This window comes from Corvus moneduloides, chromosome 1 (genome assembly GCF_009650955.1).
Source record: "Corvus moneduloides isolate bCorMon1 chromosome 1, bCorMon1.pri, whole genome shotgun sequence".
NCBI classification, from domain to species: domain Eukaryota; kingdom Metazoa; phylum Chordata; class Aves; order Passeriformes; family Corvidae; genus Corvus; species Corvus moneduloides.
In genome coordinates this window covers 57,949,465-57,970,193 of record NC_045476.1, presented here as the reverse complement: position 1 = coordinate 57,970,193, position 20,729 = coordinate 57,949,465, and the positions used below count along the sequence as shown (strand labels likewise).

General features: G+C 35.9%; 1 protein-coding gene across 8 annotated transcripts in view; it reads right to left on the bottom strand.

Annotated features, from left to right (window-relative positions):
* Window positions 1–20,729, bottom strand: part of THSD7A (thrombospondin type 1 domain containing 7A) — a 285,664-nt gene that overhangs the window by 184,416 nt on the left and 80,519 nt on the right. For all 8 annotated transcript variants that reach the window (XM_032111028.1, XM_032111075.1, XM_032111082.1 and 5 more), the window contains one exon: window positions 16,706–17,222. In XM_032111028.1, coding sequence (XP_031966919.1) covers window positions 16,706–16,856 — 151 coding nt within the window. In that variant the 5' untranslated portion in view covers window positions 16,857–17,222. The remainder of the gene's footprint in view (window positions 1–16,705; window positions 17,223–20,729) is intronic.

Genomic DNA, 20,729 nt, shown 5'->3' with positions numbered 1-20,729 from the left:
TCAAATATATGTTTCCTTATTTGTGCTCAGGTGCTCATTTTTCCTTACTCGAGGTTAGTTAGTTGACCTCCCTTTGAAAATTGTAAAGGGTTTTGTAAGAAGTGGAATGAAATTGTCTTTTTCATAAATGAGGATTTTAAAGACATCAGAACTCAAGTACAACAATCCAAAGTGTCAGCAGCACAAGCTGTATTTCACAGCAACTTTTCCTGTTCCAAAGAGCACTCTTTATGGCACCTTCACTAAACAGGGTGAATCCATCTGCCCCACTACTAGTCCATGGCTAAGAATGAAGCAGATAAACGCCAAATTTTAGTCTGACACTTGATCTTTAATCAGTAAACTAAGACCATCTGCTGAGTTACAATAATCTGTCAGGATGTCAGAAATCCTGATACTGAGAAACAGACAGCAAAGACCTTTCTGCAATGAAAACTACATTAAGTAATTCTGTAGCATCACTACAATGATAAAGTCATTTCCAAGAATCTGCTTAGAATCACCACAAAGTATTCAGGAATATTCTAAAACACGGAAGCATCAGATTGTGCTTGTGAAATATGTTCTTACAAGCACATAAGTAACAATAAAATAGACTAATAATATGCAAAGAAACTCTTAATTGCACTAGGCAGAGAATAAATATTACATTTCAAAACGCCTTACCCAATTTCCTGTTTGTAAACAAGCTACAAAATTATCTTGTTAGCTAGTGTGAAGAGTTGGATGGCATTGAAACTGCAGGCAGTCTTAGAGCTGGAAGAATGCTTTTACATTCATTACATCCCTGAAGTAGAAAGACTGTTTACCTTCCCAAATTGTACTGAAAAGCTACATAAGGATACTAAATTGGAAAAATAAAATCATCTTAATACTTCACAAAAACAAAGGCTAACCAAAATTATCAAAAAATAATGACTTAATTACTAATTCATCAAAAGGCATTGCACAAGCATGACCTTTAAAATTAAAATGGGCGTTGGTTCTGTGCTGCTGGGATCAATTTCTGTATCTTTACCAGCAGCGCAGATTGATGCATTATTATCAAGGCAGAAAAAAGCAGAAGCTTGGAATCATACTGAACTGCCTATCTCATAAATGGCTACCATGAAGTAAATTTCAGTTTGAAAGCTTTTCCTTTACAAATGTTTTTAAGCAGTATGTTCTCATTCTGAAACTCTTCTTGATACCAGTTATTTTTAAACACATATAACATTCTCTGCTTTGAAAATGTAATAGCTATGAAAAGCTTACTTAGATACACATCATTGCCAACAGCCAAGCCAAGGGTACTCATTTACCAGATTTCAAAATGATGGGTATTATACTTGAAAAATTTAATTCACAGGGACTTCTTATTGCAAGGAGTAAATTCCTTCTTACCCACACTGCACTGAAATTGATTTTTTTTTATTATTATTATTTTAATTTTCCCCACAAAATAAATAAAATAAATAATGATAAATAAATAAAATAAATAAAAATAAATAAATAAAAACCAAAGCACCTCAGAGGGGGTAAGAATCACATGAGCAAGAAGCATTTTCCATTACTTCAACTCCGTAGAACATTTTTCTTGGTAGAAGCAAAAAGGAGACAGAAATGGGCTGTGCACATAAAATAGAAGAACTAAATAAGAACCATCAACTACAAATGTACAGTAACTATTAGAATTATCAAAAATCTACATTAAAACCTCCCCATCACCCCCAAAATTACTTCATTACAACTGAAAACTTAAATTATGCTAGAATATATTATGTTAATCTAAAACTCATATATTTGTTTTCTTACCAGGTCTGCTTGATAAAGCTACATTGGCATTATGCTCAGAATAAATTCTAACAGGCACCCATATTTCTGAAGGATAAGGGAGTAGCCTCTTCTAAAAATTCTTCCAAACCAAGAGGAAACAAAGTGTCACATAACACAATTTCATCTTCTACTTCCCACTCCTTCTGATCCAAGGATTAGGTATTATTCCTTAACTAAAGCATATAGGCTAATCTATCTAATAGCTAAGAATCTTCTGAAAATGAAATAAGATCAAGACACACCTTATAGCTTTTTTTTTTTTTTTTTTTTTTTTAAAGTGGATTTGTACATAGTTGTTTAAACACAAGACAATTGGCACTGGGCATTTTGTTTGAATGGATATTGTGTCAGCAACAGCAACTAAGACATATTCCTTTAAATAAAATTGAAAAGAAAATGAAAGTGCATGAGCTTCTGAAAAGTTAGGTGTAATTCCAACAGGACAGAAAAAAAGAAAGTTTAAGGATGTCTCCATGATGGGGAATGCCCCATCATTGTGATCTATCTTAAAATTTAAAGGATTTAACAAAGGAAGTTTCAGTGTACCGAGCTGCACAAAGAAAGTGATACTACAAAATACATATTAAAGAAGAAAAATGAATTTTTATTAAAAAAATATAAATTAAAATGCAAAAAAAAAAAATCTAGGAGCATCTCATGGAGACTATTTCCTCCTTTAGTATCCAGTAAAAAATGATGAGCACTTGCAGTGTTACCTTGAAGATACATTAAATTCACAGGATCTAAATGCATATAAGGTTGGATCCCGAAATTTTATCTTCCCAATGGAAAAATCAAACAGATGTACACTGTTATTGCAACAGTTGATTAGCTGAACTAAACTTCATGCTAGAAAGATTCAAATTTACCTCTCTCTTTACCATGATGAAAAGAAGAAAAAAAAAATCATAGAGTTGTTGAATGAAATGGAATTAGGTAAAAAGCAAAAATTCCTGTTAAGATATTGTATAGATATGTGTCATATTTTGTTTATTAAGCTTACACTAAAAGTTTCTCACTTTCTTAGGAAGCGAGGAAAAAGTTGTGGTCTCTCAATGTCATCTGCTGGATGATATCATGAGTATTCCATGTGACAAGGTGGCTCATAGCCTGACAAGTAGAGCACAGCAAACCACTGACAGCTTTATCAATTTCCTTATCTGGCATTCCAGGTTATCTTTGAGGCCGCAGGCTCTAAAGAACAGCAGCCTTCTGAAGCACCAAATGTCTCTACGGAGTGTAGCTGAATATTAAAATCCAGTTTTGCATTGCCATCATGATGTGCCTGATATTCAGGGCTTGTAACTTACACGGATCTAGAATATCATTAACAAAAGCACCCAGCTGGTTCAGGCTTTGTCTTCTAACTTCAATTCATCTTTGATAAAAATTTTTAGATATTGACAGCATGAGAAAAATAAGACCATCTTCGTAGATCATCCTTCTCTTTGGAAGTGCATTAACACAACATGACAAAAGGGATGAACTACTATTTCTTGATGGAGGTAGAGGCCTATGGCAGTAAAAATATGTTTCCTCTCCAGGATACTGAGCAGTTATTGAACAGGCAGGTAAAACAGATCCAGGTCACAGGGACAAACATCTCATACAGCATCCAGTATCCCACAGAAACAAAAGAGGGGTAGGATATGGAAGTGCTAATAACAAGCCATGTGAGGAACTGGGATGAAGACCTAAAAACTATCATATGTACCCAAAAAAAAGGAAAAACAGTAATTGTAGATGATCTATTTGAAAAGTCAGTAAAACCTCTGCAGCGTACAAAAACTTACTGTGTTTAAAGAACTAGTCTATATGTTTCATTTCTCATCTATCTTTACTTCTCATAGAATTCCATATATTTAAGAAAACAATGCATATCATATCAAACTGATGACAACTCAGATATCAGAAGAAAATGTCCACAACGTGGTTTTGTGTCTTTTCTGTTTGTGTGTATTGTTTTGTTCTTCTTGGTTGTTATGTTGCTTTTTTTTAATAAATAGGTTCTTCATGAAAAAACTCCCATGTGCTTCATAACTTTATTAAACAAGTGATTAGGAGTCAACTCAGTGACTGGAAAGTGTATGTATTTGGGCAATGATCACATTTCAGAAGGAAGTAATTCTCAATCTGAGGTTAGAAGTCACATTAACCCAATTAGAGTAACCATTATGTAAATGGCAGAGCCTGTGCTGCTTGGTGCAACACTAGTCAGTGGATTTATCAGGAAAGATTAGACTTCACGAAGTACAGTTCAGCTAAGCCATAGCTGAGGGGCATGACAACTGACAAATAGTCTACTTGAGTACTCTAGCCATGAAGGTAAAAAGGATTACAAAAAAAAAAGGAAACTAGCTATAGTGTGACATACAGACAATAGTGTAGTCTTTCTATTACAGTGATAGAAACTCCACTGCTTAAAATATTTACAATAAGTGTAAAGCAGAAATTGGGAAAGACATGGCAGTATGAGAGGAAAGAAGAGAGAAGGGGTTAATTATTCAGCCTCATTAAATTTTTCATCAGAAGCAGCAAACTATCTTAGCTTGAGCATTTTCTTTTTCATTAGAGTGCTTTTTAATATTGACATCCAACCAATTATGTTCAAACTAATTCCCAGAATGCTGTGAGACTGTAGCTACTTTCAGAAGTTTTTCCACATTAACGAACTGTATTATTTTTTCATTAGAAGTTCCCGTGTGCTCTGAGACATACAGTGTGGAACAGTAAACCACCCTGAACAGAACATATTCTCCAAAAAGTCTTTGCCTTTCTTAATGAATTTCTATCTTCACGGAGTCCTCTTCATCTTTACTTTAATAATTCAAAACCAAAAGTGGACTCCTCCTTTATAACCAATTGCAGCAAAATCTGTGAACTCTGTGCCTCTTAGCTCCAGACACAGGTGAAGTGATAGAACACAAAAGATTTATATATTTTTTAATTTGACATGGTATCTTTTATGGTCTACACTTCAATTTTTATATTTGAGGTTGTTTTTTCCAGATATGTCTGACTAGATTAAACTACTGTAATAACATTCTGAAGATTTAATAAGCCTTAGCTAATGATAGCTTGTTTGTTTTTTACAACAATGAAAAAAACCAGTTAACAAAAAGGCATTGTATAACCTGATTCATTATACAGAAAGCAGGGCATCTTTTTTTATGGCTTCCTAATATATTTTGTCTTTTCTTTCCAAAATAACTCTCTCTGGTAACATTTGCATAAAATGTGATGAATGTCCTAAAAGGAGGAGAAATTGCAACACTGAATTGCATTAGCAACTAATATAGGCATGACAAGACTGAAAACTAATTCTTTGCTCTTCCTTATAATATTTTCTCTTTAATTAAGTTGCACCTTTTCTTCATCTCAACTTCTCCTTAAACCCATGTTTTGTTAATAAACACCTCCCTCTAGTAGTGCTACTCATCACTCTCACAGGATTATATGCAGACTGTATTCCACACATAGAATAATTAATACTACTACTACTAATAATAAACAACTTTCTGGATAACAGTGTGTTACTGTCCAAGGAACAACATACTTAGAAAGTTATGGGCTTATATACTGAAGAGTTCCTTTAGTTTACTAAAACAGCAAGTTCAGAAGGCACATATACAACCTCTCTAAAAGATACATAAGCTATTTTGTGAGCGAATTATCTACCATCTTTCTTAAAATGGCTTACACCAAATAATAGCATCGATATGTGAACAGTAACAACATATCATTTCCTCTGAGACACTTGTTCACTGATTTGTCTCTTTGTAGTCTCATAATAACACTCTCATCAATAGGGGGAAGCCTATTTCTTAAATGAGAGTGACGAAGACATTATGTAAGCAACAGATTGTTATTTTGAGAGACTTTGTTCTGCATGCATGGCAGTAATTTTTAGTTCACTGAATTGTCACTCCATTTCTAATAATCAGTTTCCTTTTATATGTGAGGCTTTAGCAAAACACACCTATTTTAAATACCTACTTCTGCATCCAAAAAGTCTTTACTATTCAATTTTGGCTTCTGCGGACCCTGACCCTAAAAGACTCTTACTTTCCTGTTAAGAGAAAAACTAAGCAGTATACTGTTCAGAAGAAACTATGAAGCATGTAATCCACAAAATTCAGTGACTTCAAGAGAGGGCATTCGCTGTATCACATCCTCAGAGCAGTAAATGAACATCTTGCAGAGTCAAGATAAGAAAAATACAAAAGTGATACTATCTCAAAAAACAAGTTGTACTATAGTTATACAACTAAGTCACAATTTTAGAGTTACTTCCATCACATGTAATTGGCAGTATATCCGGTAGAATAGCTCAAATCTGTACTGTGACAAAAGAATCAAGATTCAGTCATAATCAGTACATATACTCATCATCTGGATTTCCTCCATAAAGCTTTTAAAATATATTTAACACAGAGGGTAAGAAAAAAAAGCGCTTCTCTCTAGTGAATATATAAATCACCTATACAAATCTGTCGTGATACACACTGTGTGGAGTTTCAGAGTTTTTACAGCACAGACCATAACATTCTCCTGCAGCTCCCTACAAAGATGTGAAGTAAAGCACAGAAAATAGCCTGAATTCCCTGGCTTTATGGTTCGGGTACCCAAACTACTCCCAGGGTGTTGGCATTCATATATCAAGTTGAAATATGGAGAGCCATAAGTCATTCATCCACGTCAAGTTAAGGACTACAAATCTTCCTTGCATGTTCTGTCACTTTATCACTCCTCATCTACTTCCTTTCATTATCTCCTGCATGGCACCAAGCACATCTTACAGGAACAAGTCAGTCTTTCCAATGCTACCATCTAAAAAGCAATGCTGACTGAACTTCATTTAGGATTATGAAAACAAACAAATAAACAGGCAAAAAAAAAAGTAGTTTCAATGACAACCTTCAAAGTATGCCTCTTAAAAATAGCAAGCTCAGCAGCCATGAAGGTGGAATTTCTAAAAAGGAGTTAGTGGTATAGAAAAAAAACTCCCAACATTTCATTAGATATGACCACAAATTCAAGCTGTGGCACTGTTCTAGTCAGGAAGAAGAAGACAACTTAGATAACGTATTATTTATTTTAAAGTAGTTCCATTGGAACCATACAGCAGTGTTCGACAGTATGCTGTACACATCACACATGCAAACATGCACACAGAGTTAAGTGTATTGTTGGAAACATTGCATGAAAATAGCTTCCAGACTGATTCATTAGAAAATTCGTGTTAGTTTGAAAATTTCCATATCTGTTCATACAGGAATTTTCCCCTTCTCTCAGCCCCCTGAGTTTTTTCTACCTCACAATCTATTTTAAATATTTGATTTCAACAGAAAAAAAACCCTGCTGGTTTCTTGCCCCATGCTCTTCATGTTTGTATTCTCCACTCATGTCAACTTCTTTCTTCCTTTCTCTCAAGTGTCCTGGTGTTCTCCACTACATCCATTTTTGCTTGTATATGCCAAGTACTACAACTGTGCTAAAGCATTGGTTCCTTGGGTACTGTCTAATAACTATACCAAAAATCCTAAGACTCAAAGTTTCTTCTGTTTTGTCTTTGCACAGACCTACAGAAAACTGTATTCAGGTAAATGGCACTTCATAGATGAGCAGATTCCCAGTGCCACCACTGCAAACCATGTGCAGAGCTGAGACTGGATTCAAGATCCAGCAAATAAGGTTTATGTTCCCTGTTGCAAGTTGTAGCAGTCTTATGACTACCTTAACAGCTTTTTCCCTTCTTTCTCCACCCTATTCCTCTAATCCAGGAATTATTTTGACCGAAAACCACAAGAAAATTAAGTCAAGCAGAATAAAATGGAACAAAATTCCTCACAACGTATACTTGATTAAACCACCAGCAGAACACTGCAAAACAAGCAAAATTTTACATAACACAAGTGTTCTTTTAGGATAATGAAACACATCTACATAAAATTCAAAACAAGAGTTTTGCTACTTGCAAATGCATTTTGGAACTATCACACAGAGAATTTACTTTCCAAGGTTTTTTACAACACTCTTTTCCTATGAAAATAATTCCCTTCTCCAGTATCCTCTAGTATGGCATCTTGAGATCAGCTATTTGAACTACTTTTGGCACTTGATGTTATTTGGATGCTCCTTTAGAATGTTAATAATTTATCTTTGTATCTTTGTAAACAGCATCTTTAACAAGTCTTAATTATGTTGTTTTGTATAAAGCTGTGGTACATAGGAGCACCAGCAAATGAAGATAATTCAACTGTTCTGGGCACTGTACAAGCACAAGTCATTATAAAACAATCTCTCTCTGTTCTATTCTTTATTTCTCTAATGGCTCAGCGGTAAAATAGCTATTCCCCAGCACACATAAGGAGAGTTATACTATTGTTCGTGAATAAAAACATTTCATTTTGCATAATACAGGAGGTAGAAAGTAATAATGTCTCTCATTAAGAAATTTCTCATTGGATTAGCAGATGGCATCAACCTTAAAAATGTTTGTCTCATCACATCAGAAACACTTTCCAATACCCTCAAACTCACTTTATATAATACAAACAGACTGCAAGGAAAGGTCACATAATCTCTTTCCCCCTCAAAATATCTATGGAAAACTCTTACTGGTATTTGGGCATTTGAAAGCTTGCTTTCCAGCAACATCATTCACAAGGGATCACACAAGAAAACCTCAGTTTGAGAGTCAATAAAGGCTGCATCTAATGGCACTTCTCCCCTCAATCCATGCAAACACACCAGATTTTCCTTCTCTATTCCACAGACATAAAATCACCAAAACAATCTTGGCAATGGTCACAAAGTACAGAAGCAATTTAAAAAAACCTCCAGCTATTGTGGTCTACTGATGACTTTGAGCAATATCAGCAGCACAAAAAAAAAAAAATCACAGTCCTACTTAATGCTGGGAACATGCTGATTGCTCCAATAAATGGCTCCTGGATTTTGTGTGAAATCCCAGACACTGATAAGTTTAACACTGTACAGCATTCATATGAAAATGGAAAACAATGGGATTTCCTAGGGGACAATAATTTGTGCTGGTGGTAACAAACTGCTTACATTAACTTTCATTTGACTAAGTTTTGATAGCCACATAATACAGTTATTTTAATTGTGATTATTTAGGAAAACTTTTACCCAATAATATGAATTTTTAGGATTTCTGTATATGGTTCTCTCTTCTAATTCTTCCATTACTTTAGTAACTCCATGTATTTTTTTCTGCCTTACTAGACAGAAATAGACATAAAAAGAAAGAAAAATACATAAATAGAACCCAAGTCAATGCTACTGCTGCCTCCCATTGTAGGCTCTGTCAGCCCACTGCTTTTTCTGATGCGCTATGCAAACCCACCAGATCTTAAACTTCTGTTACCGAGAATTTTAACATATCTTACCTAAGGAACCCACCACTTTTTTCACTTTCACTAGGCTAAGAAAGAGAAACAGATTTTGACTGGACATGCATCTAGAAAAAGGGTCTCTCCACACTGTTACAAAGAGAGGACTTGCTTGTGAACAGACCACAGAAGAAGGAAAAGAAAAAAAGACACGTGAATCCAGGATGCAAACTTCAATAAACAGGATAAATGTATGCATTGTCCTTGACCCCAGAAATTACTTTCTCACTATACAAAGTTTAATTTATACTATAGCAAGTTTGAACTCAAAATATTGATTCCTACTTGTCTTTGATAATACTCTGCTTTATATTATGGGAATTGGGCTTTCTGCTAAATCTGGAGTTATTGTGTTAAAAGATATTCTGTTATCTGAATAACAGAGTGGGAAAGCAGGATAAAAAAATTACAGCAACATAAAGTGAAATAGGGAACTGTAAAGTTAAACCCTGGTCTAAGAGGTCTTAAAAAACCTGAATTAATTCAAGACTGGATACCAGCCTGCAGAATAAAACAACCCATAGCTTTTGAGGCATTCTCCTATCCCAGCATCCCCAGTGAGCTGAGGGATTCAGCTGATCCAGTTAGCAAAAGCACTTCAGGGCACTTGCTAAAAACAATCGAGACATCCTCTGCTACCAGTACAACATTACCAACTACCATTTTCCACTTTTCTGACAGCTTCAAAATGCCATCCTACAAGTGAAATCAACCATTACCCTAGCATATAGTACTTGTTTATCTTAACTAGAGGTTTATAATACAAGTCACATTTTTTTCTGTTTTCCTACTTCAAATATGGCAAAATAACTGCATAAGAAAAAGAATTTCACAGCACAACATTTTTATCCAAACATTTAAATATTTACTTTGATTTTGTTAACTAAGGACAGAATACTAAACAACATTTATAAATAATTTCCTTAAAGCAACCATTTTCTGCAACTCTGCCAAATATTTTGTTGCCAGGCTGAACTACAAGTCTTTTGCATTAGTCAAAGACTTAATACATGTTTTGCAAAATTTCTTTTGAATAAAAAATCTGAAAGGATATTTTATAAATGAGGGCAAAGAGCAACAGTGATGAACATGCTTAATGAAAATGAATATTTCCTTATTCAAGACCCAGATAAACAAGCCCCATTTGACTACATAAAAGTCGGATTTAACTGGGAGACAACAGCAAAGAGTAAGATTGCTTAGATGCACATAACAGAATGTAATAAAAGTGATAAATCCTAATTAATATGAATATATGCAGTGTACGTGTAACCAACACAATCACATTCTATCCTAGAGGATCATTTATATTTAACAGTAATTTTTCTTTAGCACGTTTTGCTTGAATAATTTTTATTCTTTGAAAAGGTGATGAAATACAATTTTTATTAATATTCCTTTTATCTTATTCTGTAACTGAAGACCAGAGAATCAAAAAGATGAATCCCCAAAAACACCTTTTACAATCAATGACAGTTTAAAAATCTTGACAGACCTCTCTCCTCAAGGATGTGCAGGCACCAGCTGAAGTTCACCATGCCATAACTAGGGCTTTATTTTCCCTTGAAGAGGTCCTCATTGCCCTCTTTCATCATCATATGTGAATTCTCTTCATGACAGTTAGGCCTCAAGATAAAACATGTTTTTCTCATTTAGGATTTTCCCTAGCATCTAATCCTCCTCTTCAGATCATTTCTTCATAATCTCTTTAAAATCAGGAGTTTCCTAGTTACTGACACAGGCTTATCTGTCTCCAGTCTCAAGGTGCAATTACTGCAAAAAGTCTTTACTCCCGTTTGGAGAGAGAAAAAAAAAAAAAAAAAGAAAGGAAAAAAAATACTAAACCAAATGGGTAAATTTTGCCAATGTAATGGAACAGCTCCAACAAACAAGATGACACAGCTCTTGAAAATGTAAGTGCTTTAATCAGAGGTCTGGTTAGGTAATTCTTCTCTCTCCCTTTTTCCCATCTGATAATTCCTGTCAGTGTGTATTTAGGTACATTTTGAAATGCCTGCTGGACTGCCAGTCCTAGGAAGGACTTCTGTTCTCCTCAGGCATTAATATGAGATGGGAACACTCAGTGCACTGAAAATAGGACAGTCCTAGGGTCATACATGGGGAAAATAATTTAAAGACTTTTTATTCAGTGATTTTATGGGTTTTAGGCAACAAAGATGTTAGAAGAGGAATTTCATAACTGTTGAAAATTCTATTTGTGGATCCAAACTATTTTCAAAATAGATTTGGCCCTTAGAATGTAAAACCTGACAAGGATGCAATGGTACTGATGTTGTGTTTGTTCCTCTCTCTGCATAAGGGGGAAACCAAGAGGCTGAAAATCAGAGAAACGTTGAGACCCAATTTCATATCAAGTAGTGAAGTGTGATTTGGTTACAAAATCCTAGAGTAACACCTTGAAACAGAAAACATTTGTTTATAGGCTTTGGAAGCAGGAGGCCCTTGTGTAGCCCTCTTCCCAAGGCAGTGGAACAAGGATAAATCACATACAGATGGTGTTGCCTGAAAAAGATCAGAAAGTGATTACGGAGAGCTCTTGGACTGCAGAATTTGCAGCACTCTCTGGCTCCAGTGGAAACCACCTGGCCTGCTGGTTTCACTCCAGGCCTCCACTACCCCAAAAGTGCCTATGATCTTCTGTATGTTGCCTACACAGATATTATTGCCTTTTCTCTGATTCTTGACTGCATCAAAGGTTGAACAAGTTATCGTCTAAGGCCCAATTCTCATCTAGGAGACACAACATATGCAGGAAAATATAGATACTTAATCATTCTCTTCAGGAAACAATGACTTTTTTTCTCTTTCCATTTTAATGTTAAAACAGCACTGTCACCCACAGAAATCCTATTTCAAGTTCTACCCATGTTAAAAGGAAGGGAAAATGTCCAGCTGCAATTGTTATAACAAAGATGAAGTCTTGGTACCAACATTTGCAGATATCTCAAATAATTCTGTACAGCTACATCTATCTCTACTATCTGAGATCTGATCAACAGTCTTTAAAACAGATAATGATAGAAAAGGCACTGCAATCTGGATTTTTTTCTTAGGACTTTTTTTATTCCAGAGACATTAATCCAACGCTGCCTCTACCACTTCAAAGGTGTAATGTTCTCTACTTCAAGCTGTTGGAAGATCCAACTTTAATGTGCTAGAATCTTGTTGATTTTGTGCATTCTTCAGTAATTAACCAGCATGTTATATATATATATATAATCTCTATATATATCTTAGTAACTGTAGGCAGGCATTACATCCAACACTGGCAGCACATCACAAATCAGCATGTCAGTTCATTTAACAAAAAAAAAAAAAAAAGGAGAGGGTCGAATGCAGTAAAAGAGACTTCTTATGGGGTAAGAAACACCTATGCTTAGTCAGTTGCACAAAGAAATGGTAAATATATGTCCTGCATGATGAAATGACAGATGAAGAAAAACACGCATCTTCATGTAAAGTGAAAAAAAATGAAAACTTTATGGGTTTCTTCATTTAGGAATCAGCAGTCATCACATTGTTCTCTGCAAAACTTACAGATACATCAATATCTTAGCCCATGGGGGGCAGTATCACACGGTTATAAGGTGTCTTTGAACATGAAAATCACAGAACGGGTCAGGTTGGACGGGACCTCACCGGGTCATCTGGTCCAACCTCCCTGCCCAAACAGGGTATTCCCAGAGCACTTGGTACATGATTGCATCTCAACAGTCCTGGAATATCTGCAGTGAGAGGGACTCCACAACCTCTCTGGACAATCAGTTCCAGTGATTGGTCACCTGCACGGTAAAGAAATTCTTCCTCGTATTCAGGTGGAACTTCCTGTGCATCGGTTTCTGCCCATTGCCTCTTGTTTTATTTCTTGGCAACACTGAGAAGAGCCTGGCTCCATTCTTGACAAATTCCCCTCAGATACAATTCAATAATATCCAGTAAAATTCTAAAGCTAATCATAAAAGTTCAGGTAGAATAAAAATAGCATTTAAGGAACTCAAAGAAGTTCAATGTAGCAGTGTAGAACCTGAAGAAAACAACTGCTCATTGCAAAGGAAATTACTCATGAACAAAACAGGTCATTAAAAATTCTTTTCAACATAAAAAGTTCAACACTTCACAGTGTGTGTCAACCTCACATCGATATAATCACCAATCCTCAGTACCACAACTTCTCTTCCATGAGTTGCTAAAAGCTGTTGTTTTCTAGCTCAGATCATCAAGCAGATACACAGCATGACTCAACTCTGGGAATCTTGCTGTTTCATCACTTTGCTTTATTTTATGTTAAAAAACCAAAATGGCTTTCCCAGTGACCACACAAAATGAACCAGCTGTGTTCTGGCTGAATAAAATGCATACACCAGGTCTGCACAGGATGGAATGAGAAGTTTTGGTCAGAAACCCAGTTTAATCACTTGCAACTATAATCAACTCTGTTCATTTAAATGCCATTCAAAACTCTGAAGGTCCATTAAGCACAGCAGAACACCAAATACCCATTCTCTCAAGAGATCAAAAAAAGTGGCAAAAGCCAAACTTCAAAGCAGTTTCAGTTGGAGAAGTAAAAATTACTTGCTGATGGCACCCATATCACAGGATGAATGAAGATTAGAAGGGACCTCTGGAGATAACTTTTAGCTCAACCTCCCTGCTCAAAGCAGATTATTCACAACATTGCCCATGCTGAATCAAAGATAATTAAACCCCCAAATGGTTAAACTGAGTATTGCAATAACCTCAGATTTTTATGGTAGTAGACAGGAGGATGGTAGTAAACAGGAAATCATGTCCCCTGAGAGCTTTTCATGTACTGGAAGCAAACACTTGAAATTTGAATTAGAACACTCCTCTCTTTCCAATGAAACATAACAAAAAAACCCTTCAAACCCCATAAAAAAAAAAAAAAGAAACTATTATTCTATAGAAGAAAGCATGCCTCAACTCAACCCTCATAACCATTTTAGATTATTGTCAAGGGCATCCTTAAGAAAACATAATGCAGTAAACCAGTATAGAAGACACAGAGTAGCATACACCAAGACATTATTTCAAAAACCTTTAGAAATAAAAACAAGACAGATGCAAGTCATGAACAGCACTTACAAAAGCTGATGAGAGACTAAATTCAATACAAAAATAGCATGGTTCTTAAAAACTGGACATAAGAAGTCCCAAAAGGCACATAATCAAGCTGATTGCCTAGACAAAGTCTCAGACACACATTCCCCTGACCTCTCTCCTTCACAGAAGAAGAAAAATGTCATCTGAATTGCATGAGCTCACTACTGTTCAGTTTTGTTTTTCCATATGACGCTTTTGCTGGACACTATACATCTTCAGACCACTGACCAGCAATTTTCCCAGTTCACTTTCTAGATCATCCCACAAGTGGAAGGGGGACAATAAAATAATTCAATACATAGCTAAGAAAGAGATTGCAAAAAATTTAATTTGGAGCCAAACACAGATGCAGTGTCTTATTCACTGCATCTTGTCACTCATCATTTGAAAAGAGCCACTCTTGTTTTTCATTACTTGTATTTCATCATGTTTTCATCTAATCACTGATGTTATGGCTGCAATATTTCTTACTGTAGGCAAAGCAGACAAGAGTGGTCACAGAAGGAAAGCTGAAGAGAAGAATTAGCTCTTCATCGGGCAATGTAATTGGATCATACCTGTTCTACACAAAAGTTCCGTAAGAGCAGTCTTTGCCAGGAAGGGAGAAAAGGGGGAGAAGACAAAAGCTAACACAGTTTCCTTCTTGCTGGATTAACTGACATGACTTCAGAGCACGTGTACTATGTGCAAAGTAAGTGGAGTTAAGTCCATAGCAAACTGACTGCACGTGTTCTTAAGTAGTAGCTCACTAGAATTATTATTATCATCCTCAAATTATGTTACTATTTTAACATTTTTAAATACAATCTATTACACTGTTAAATGGAGACATAATAAGATGCTGGAGGGTTTATATTGCTGATGCCTAGCAACTTAGAGTAAATGTGAAATGCTTTATGAAAATGTGATATTATTACTGTGCCTTTGTATAAACCTGTGCACATATATTATCTCTTTTTAAGCGTGTGTTGAACATTTATAAATCTGTAATGGAACTGGAAACTGTTTTTAGATTGTCAATGGTTTAAAAGGAAAAAAAGGGTCACTGTCATTGTGTAACTCATCTTTCAGTCAGAAGTGAAAGTTGCAAAGGATTTTCCGTTCTTCAGATTTCTCTTTCTAGTGTTATTGGAAAGCTTGTCTTCTTGTTTAAATGAATTTCCTTTTAATCTCCTCTCTGAGCTGCTGGATAGATGAAGCCTCTTAAAAAATTCAGGATATCACTGTAATTGTAAATTGATCTGCTTCTGTGGCAGAAGGCTGGGTCCCTCCATCCAGGAAAGAGACTGTCTTCTCAAAGTTGTTTTTCAGACAAATGATTTATCTCTCTTATTATTGTATTATTCTTTAATGGAAAATCAGTTTTTAAACAAAACTACTACTTTTTGGATTGTTTTATTCCTGGCAACATACAGGAAACGAAGCTAACTGCCAAAGCTAATGTGAAATATTTCCCAGTCTGAAATTTTTAAGTTTCCTAAATGAGAGTTTGACTCTACTTACATAGGAACTAAAACTGTATCAAGACAGCTAAAATGCACATATTCATCACTGCTTAAATCCTGAATTAATGCAATATATTAATAGACACAGGAAAATTCCCCGCTGATTTTTGATGCAGAGTTAAGGTTGAAGCACTGTTATGACTATGCAATCTTTAAAACAGACACGTAACTCATTAGGATCAAAGTAGGGGAAATTATCCATCTACTTTAGTGCTGAATCCACATACCCTATTTGCCTTTAGCTCTTTGGTTATGAGATCTGGCATCACTTAGATAATTTTACCTAATCCATCATTAGCTTTCATGTGTCCTATATTCTGTGGAACAAACCTAAATTTAACAAACCCAACTTCCCATCAATTACCACACTGAATATATTACACGTCAGCACAGGACACAAAGATTAGACATGCTGAACCACATCTTTCTTTGTGAAAATTCAATATGTTTAGAGGACTTTTAATGATACTGACTCCAATTGTAATCATTGCTCCTTCTCATTGTGGACAGGCACTAATACTCTGATCTTTATGTACAGCACAGAGCTGCTGAACAAAATGAAAAACCTCAGAAGACACAGAAAATATATAAGAGATCCCAGTAACAGTGGCACAGAGTCACAAATGTGGAGTTTTTTAATTGCAATATTTGCTTGGATTGTAGAATCCTGTAAAATGACCTATTTTCCCCCTGCAATCCTGCCAGTAAACATTAGTTATTTAGATTAACTTTCTCCCTCCACATACACAAAGCACACAAAAAGGTTATTACTTACAACAAAAACTCAACACGCTGCTGTTGTGTTATCACAACATCCTTACTTACCGGTCTTCCACAAATACACTGATGAAGTTTGAAATTCACTTTGTGCATGAGCATCCCAGGTTCCCAGCAGCAGAAGCACGAGAACTCCCACGCACCGAGCAGGCACCCCTGGACCACGGCAGAGAGAAGCGCTCCCCTCGCTCAACCCCATGCCTCCAGCAGCCTGCTGCTGCGTCCAAAACCCGCAGCACCTCCACGAAACCTTCTTCAAACGATCCTCCCCTCTTCAGAATTTCCTCACGGGGAGAAAGGGACTGGAAACCTCTCTCCCGCTGCTGTGCATGGCAGTTGAAAAGAAAAAACTGTTTAACACCAGGGAACAATAGAGTCCTCGCTCGCTCTTGCTGCTGCTACTGCAGCAGCTCCTCGTGCTGGTATGGTCGCTGCTCCACGCTCTTCCATTCAGCACTTATAGCAGTTTTCCATCAGCTAAAAGCGAGACAGCTGTCCGCAGGGGGCTCCAGCTGACTGAGCAGGTTATCTTGCTCTGGGAGGCAGCAGCAGTCATTTACACCAGCTGGAGAGAGTGAGAGACAGAGAGAAACAGGGATGAGGAGAAACACAAATAGCCCAGTGCTGTAGTCTCAGTGCAGAGAGTGACTGCAAAAGGCTGGCTTCCCAGACACATCTCTCCCTGGAATATCCCAAATGATACATACTAATAAGAAAAGAAGAAATCATCATCAGACATGCTTCAGAAACACAAGTCATTCAACCAGAACAGATATAAACAGAACAATATATAACAATTAAGAGAGCATCAGACATTTGTCCTGATAATCCTATGTATGCTGCATTAACCATTTTGTAAACAACAAAAAAAAAAGTGATTACACATGCTTTAAACAGACAATTAAGACCTTATGAAGGGAAATAGAAGAAAATGTAGAAAAAAAAAAAAAAAAAATAAAAAACCACTACCTTGTCTTGCATATATTTATCAAATGTGCTTCAGGTAATGGCATATAGCTATCTGCTATGAGGACAGATGAATATGTGCGTATGATAATGTGTATGTATGTGTAAGCACACCACTTCTGTGGTAGATAAAGTGTGCACGTAATATATAACACAAGATAACATCCTTTCTTATCCAGAAAGTATGTACACATATATACATGCATAAATGTCAACTGTGTAATTTGAAATAATTTGAAGATCAAGTTATCAATCATTTTACATATGAAAGTATGCAGGATACATTAGGCTGTCAAGATGCTACAAAAATGTGGAGAGAGACAAAGCCTTTCAAATAGGGATCTTTATCTCTCCCACCCACTACGCAGTGAACAGACACTATAACAAGCCTAACGATTGGATTTCTGACACCTATAAACTGGGAAGCAAATGAGGAATTTTCAAGGAAACCAATATCATATTCAGAAAGTTACATTAAAAATAAAAAAAACAAAAAACAAAAAAAAAACCCCAAAAAAACCCCCCACAGTAAGAGCACAGGACTCAGAGTTGAAAAATGATGGAGCTATTGTTGTTTAAAGAAGAAACCTTCAGTCAACCTCTCTTGGGACGCCTGTCATTTTGCACAACCTTCCCAGACTCAGCCTTTTCACATGCATTAGATTAAAATCAGTTGTGATCAAATAATTCCCAAGTCCTTGCCTGTTTAAATATTCTGGCATCAGAGCAAATTAGCAATGTTGAAGGTTGCAAATTCGTCTTTGTTTACTTTCCACTCTGTTACGCCTCTAAGAGGGAATTAAAGGCTCAGGGAGCTATAGCACCATGAGGCTGTGATTAAGAGAGATAAGCAAGTGTGGATTACTGTTCCTCAGCTGTTGAAAAACAGGCAACAATCAGGAGATTATAGGTTGATAAGGGATACATAGAAAGCCATGATCTTAACAAATTTATAGCATCCTGATCCAGAACTTGTACCCTGAGCTAAAAGCACTTCAGGAGGTACATTTTATTCACTTCTGCTACATCATACTGTATTCACTTTAGAAAGCATAGTTTCCCCTTCAGCCTTTGCTTTGAACTAGAGAGAACACTTTTAAAACAAAATTTTTTCTGAGTTCATTGATTTACATCAATTTTACAGCTACATTTGCAGTTAACTTAATCACACACATAGTATTTAACAGGCTATGTAGAGGGACTTAAGAATATTCAACATAATAAAAATAATGCCAGCTTCATAATTTATGAAAAACAGGATTAAGAATCTGAGGGCTTAAAGATGTTTTAAGAACCTCAGGAAATGTATGACAATAGCTGAATTGACTTGCATACTTAAAACATATGTAGCTTATATATTCCTTTGAAAAATTAAGAGTAAAAATGTTGACTTTTTAGCCAGAGCTATGCACTAGAGGAAGAGTCAAGTCTATAGAGAGACTAGGGGAAAAGACACCCTTTTCAGAGTTATTGAATACAATGGATTCTACCTAGAATTTTTTATGAATGTATAAAGAAAGCCTCTGAGAATATTTTGTACGTGACTCAGATCATCTGGAAACATCATCAGGGAACAGATCATCCATGTAGTTGGCACAATGAATCAAAGTGGGTTTTGACAGCAGAACAAAGCAGCATCATGACAGAGGGTAAGCACACGTACACAAACACTCAAATATTTTCTTATATTTATGCAGCTATAGGACCACATACTTCAAAACCAGTAAAATATAGATTATTAAAGTAAAATATCTTCACACTACTTTTCATGGTTTTATCATTTTTTCAGTCACAAAATCAATGAACTACAAAAGAATAATTCCACCATTTTTTTTTGTCAGAAGATATAATGAAATAAAACTGTTCAGAAATAGGTCACAGAGACAAAATGGAAGAAATATTTATTATGCAAAAGTATTTTTGTGTCTGGGGAAAAAAAAAAAAAAGGATCTCTGAAGAGCTGGTTTTGGGACACACTAAGTCACTTATGCAGTACATGCACTCATCTTTTACTCAAGACAGGGAAAGGACAGTGATACCCCAGGCCAAAAAGTAGGCTGGTGCCTGAAGACACAGACACCAACACCAACCTCATCAACCTAACTGCAGGAATTAGACCTCTGTAACAAAAGAGGGAATATATCCTGATTGGAAGTTTCAGTTGCCATCAGCATGCCTTTCTGGGAAAGCTGTTGTTAGCCATTTCCACTCTGGTGTGTCTGAAGCCCTATTACCCTCTCCTATTTGCCGCGGTGAACACGGGACTTCCCTCCAGTTAACAATGCAACCACTATTTCCAGCCCAACTTCTAATATATACTTAACAATCGTAATTTATCAGTTGTTCATGGCTTAGACATTCCCAAAGAAATGGTTAAGTATTTCTGAGAAGAAGCCTCTATACAAAGCATAGAAATAAACTATGATTGACATTAGTATCCATATCACAAACTTAATATGTCATCGTTGTCCCTTAGAGCACCAACATGGGAGCCTCAGCAGACACAGTTATTTATTTAGATGTAGCGTTGGCACTTGGGGATACGATTTAGTGGTGGACTTGGAAGAGTCAGGTTAGTGGCTGAATTCCATGATCCTAAAGATCTTTTCCAAACTAAATAATCATAATTATTTTATTTGAGGCACAACAGCTGCAAGAAGTCTGTAAACTACTCACACAAAACACTGACAACTTAGCACCTTTTCATTTTTCTGCAAAAAGTATAACTAACCTCAAAGACCTTTATGAAATGACATAGAGTTAGCCATGAAATATTGTAATAATTTTGCTCACATTTCCTAGCATTAAAAAGTTAGAGGATGACAAAATAAGCACGAAATACCTTTTATTTTACGGAAAGAGAAATAATAAGATATATACACAATCAACCTGGCGGTATTCCTCTGCTACCAGGCAGTCCCATGCTAGCACCCTTCTCTTTATGAAATGCCATGAATAAAAGGTTCAGGATCATATTATCTTATACCCGGATGATGTTGTATTTCTATATATAGTAAGAGCTAAGAGCATGCAGAGACTACTATATATATATGGCACATTTGTTGCTAGAGTAAGCAATACACGACAAAGAACTGTGTTCAGAATC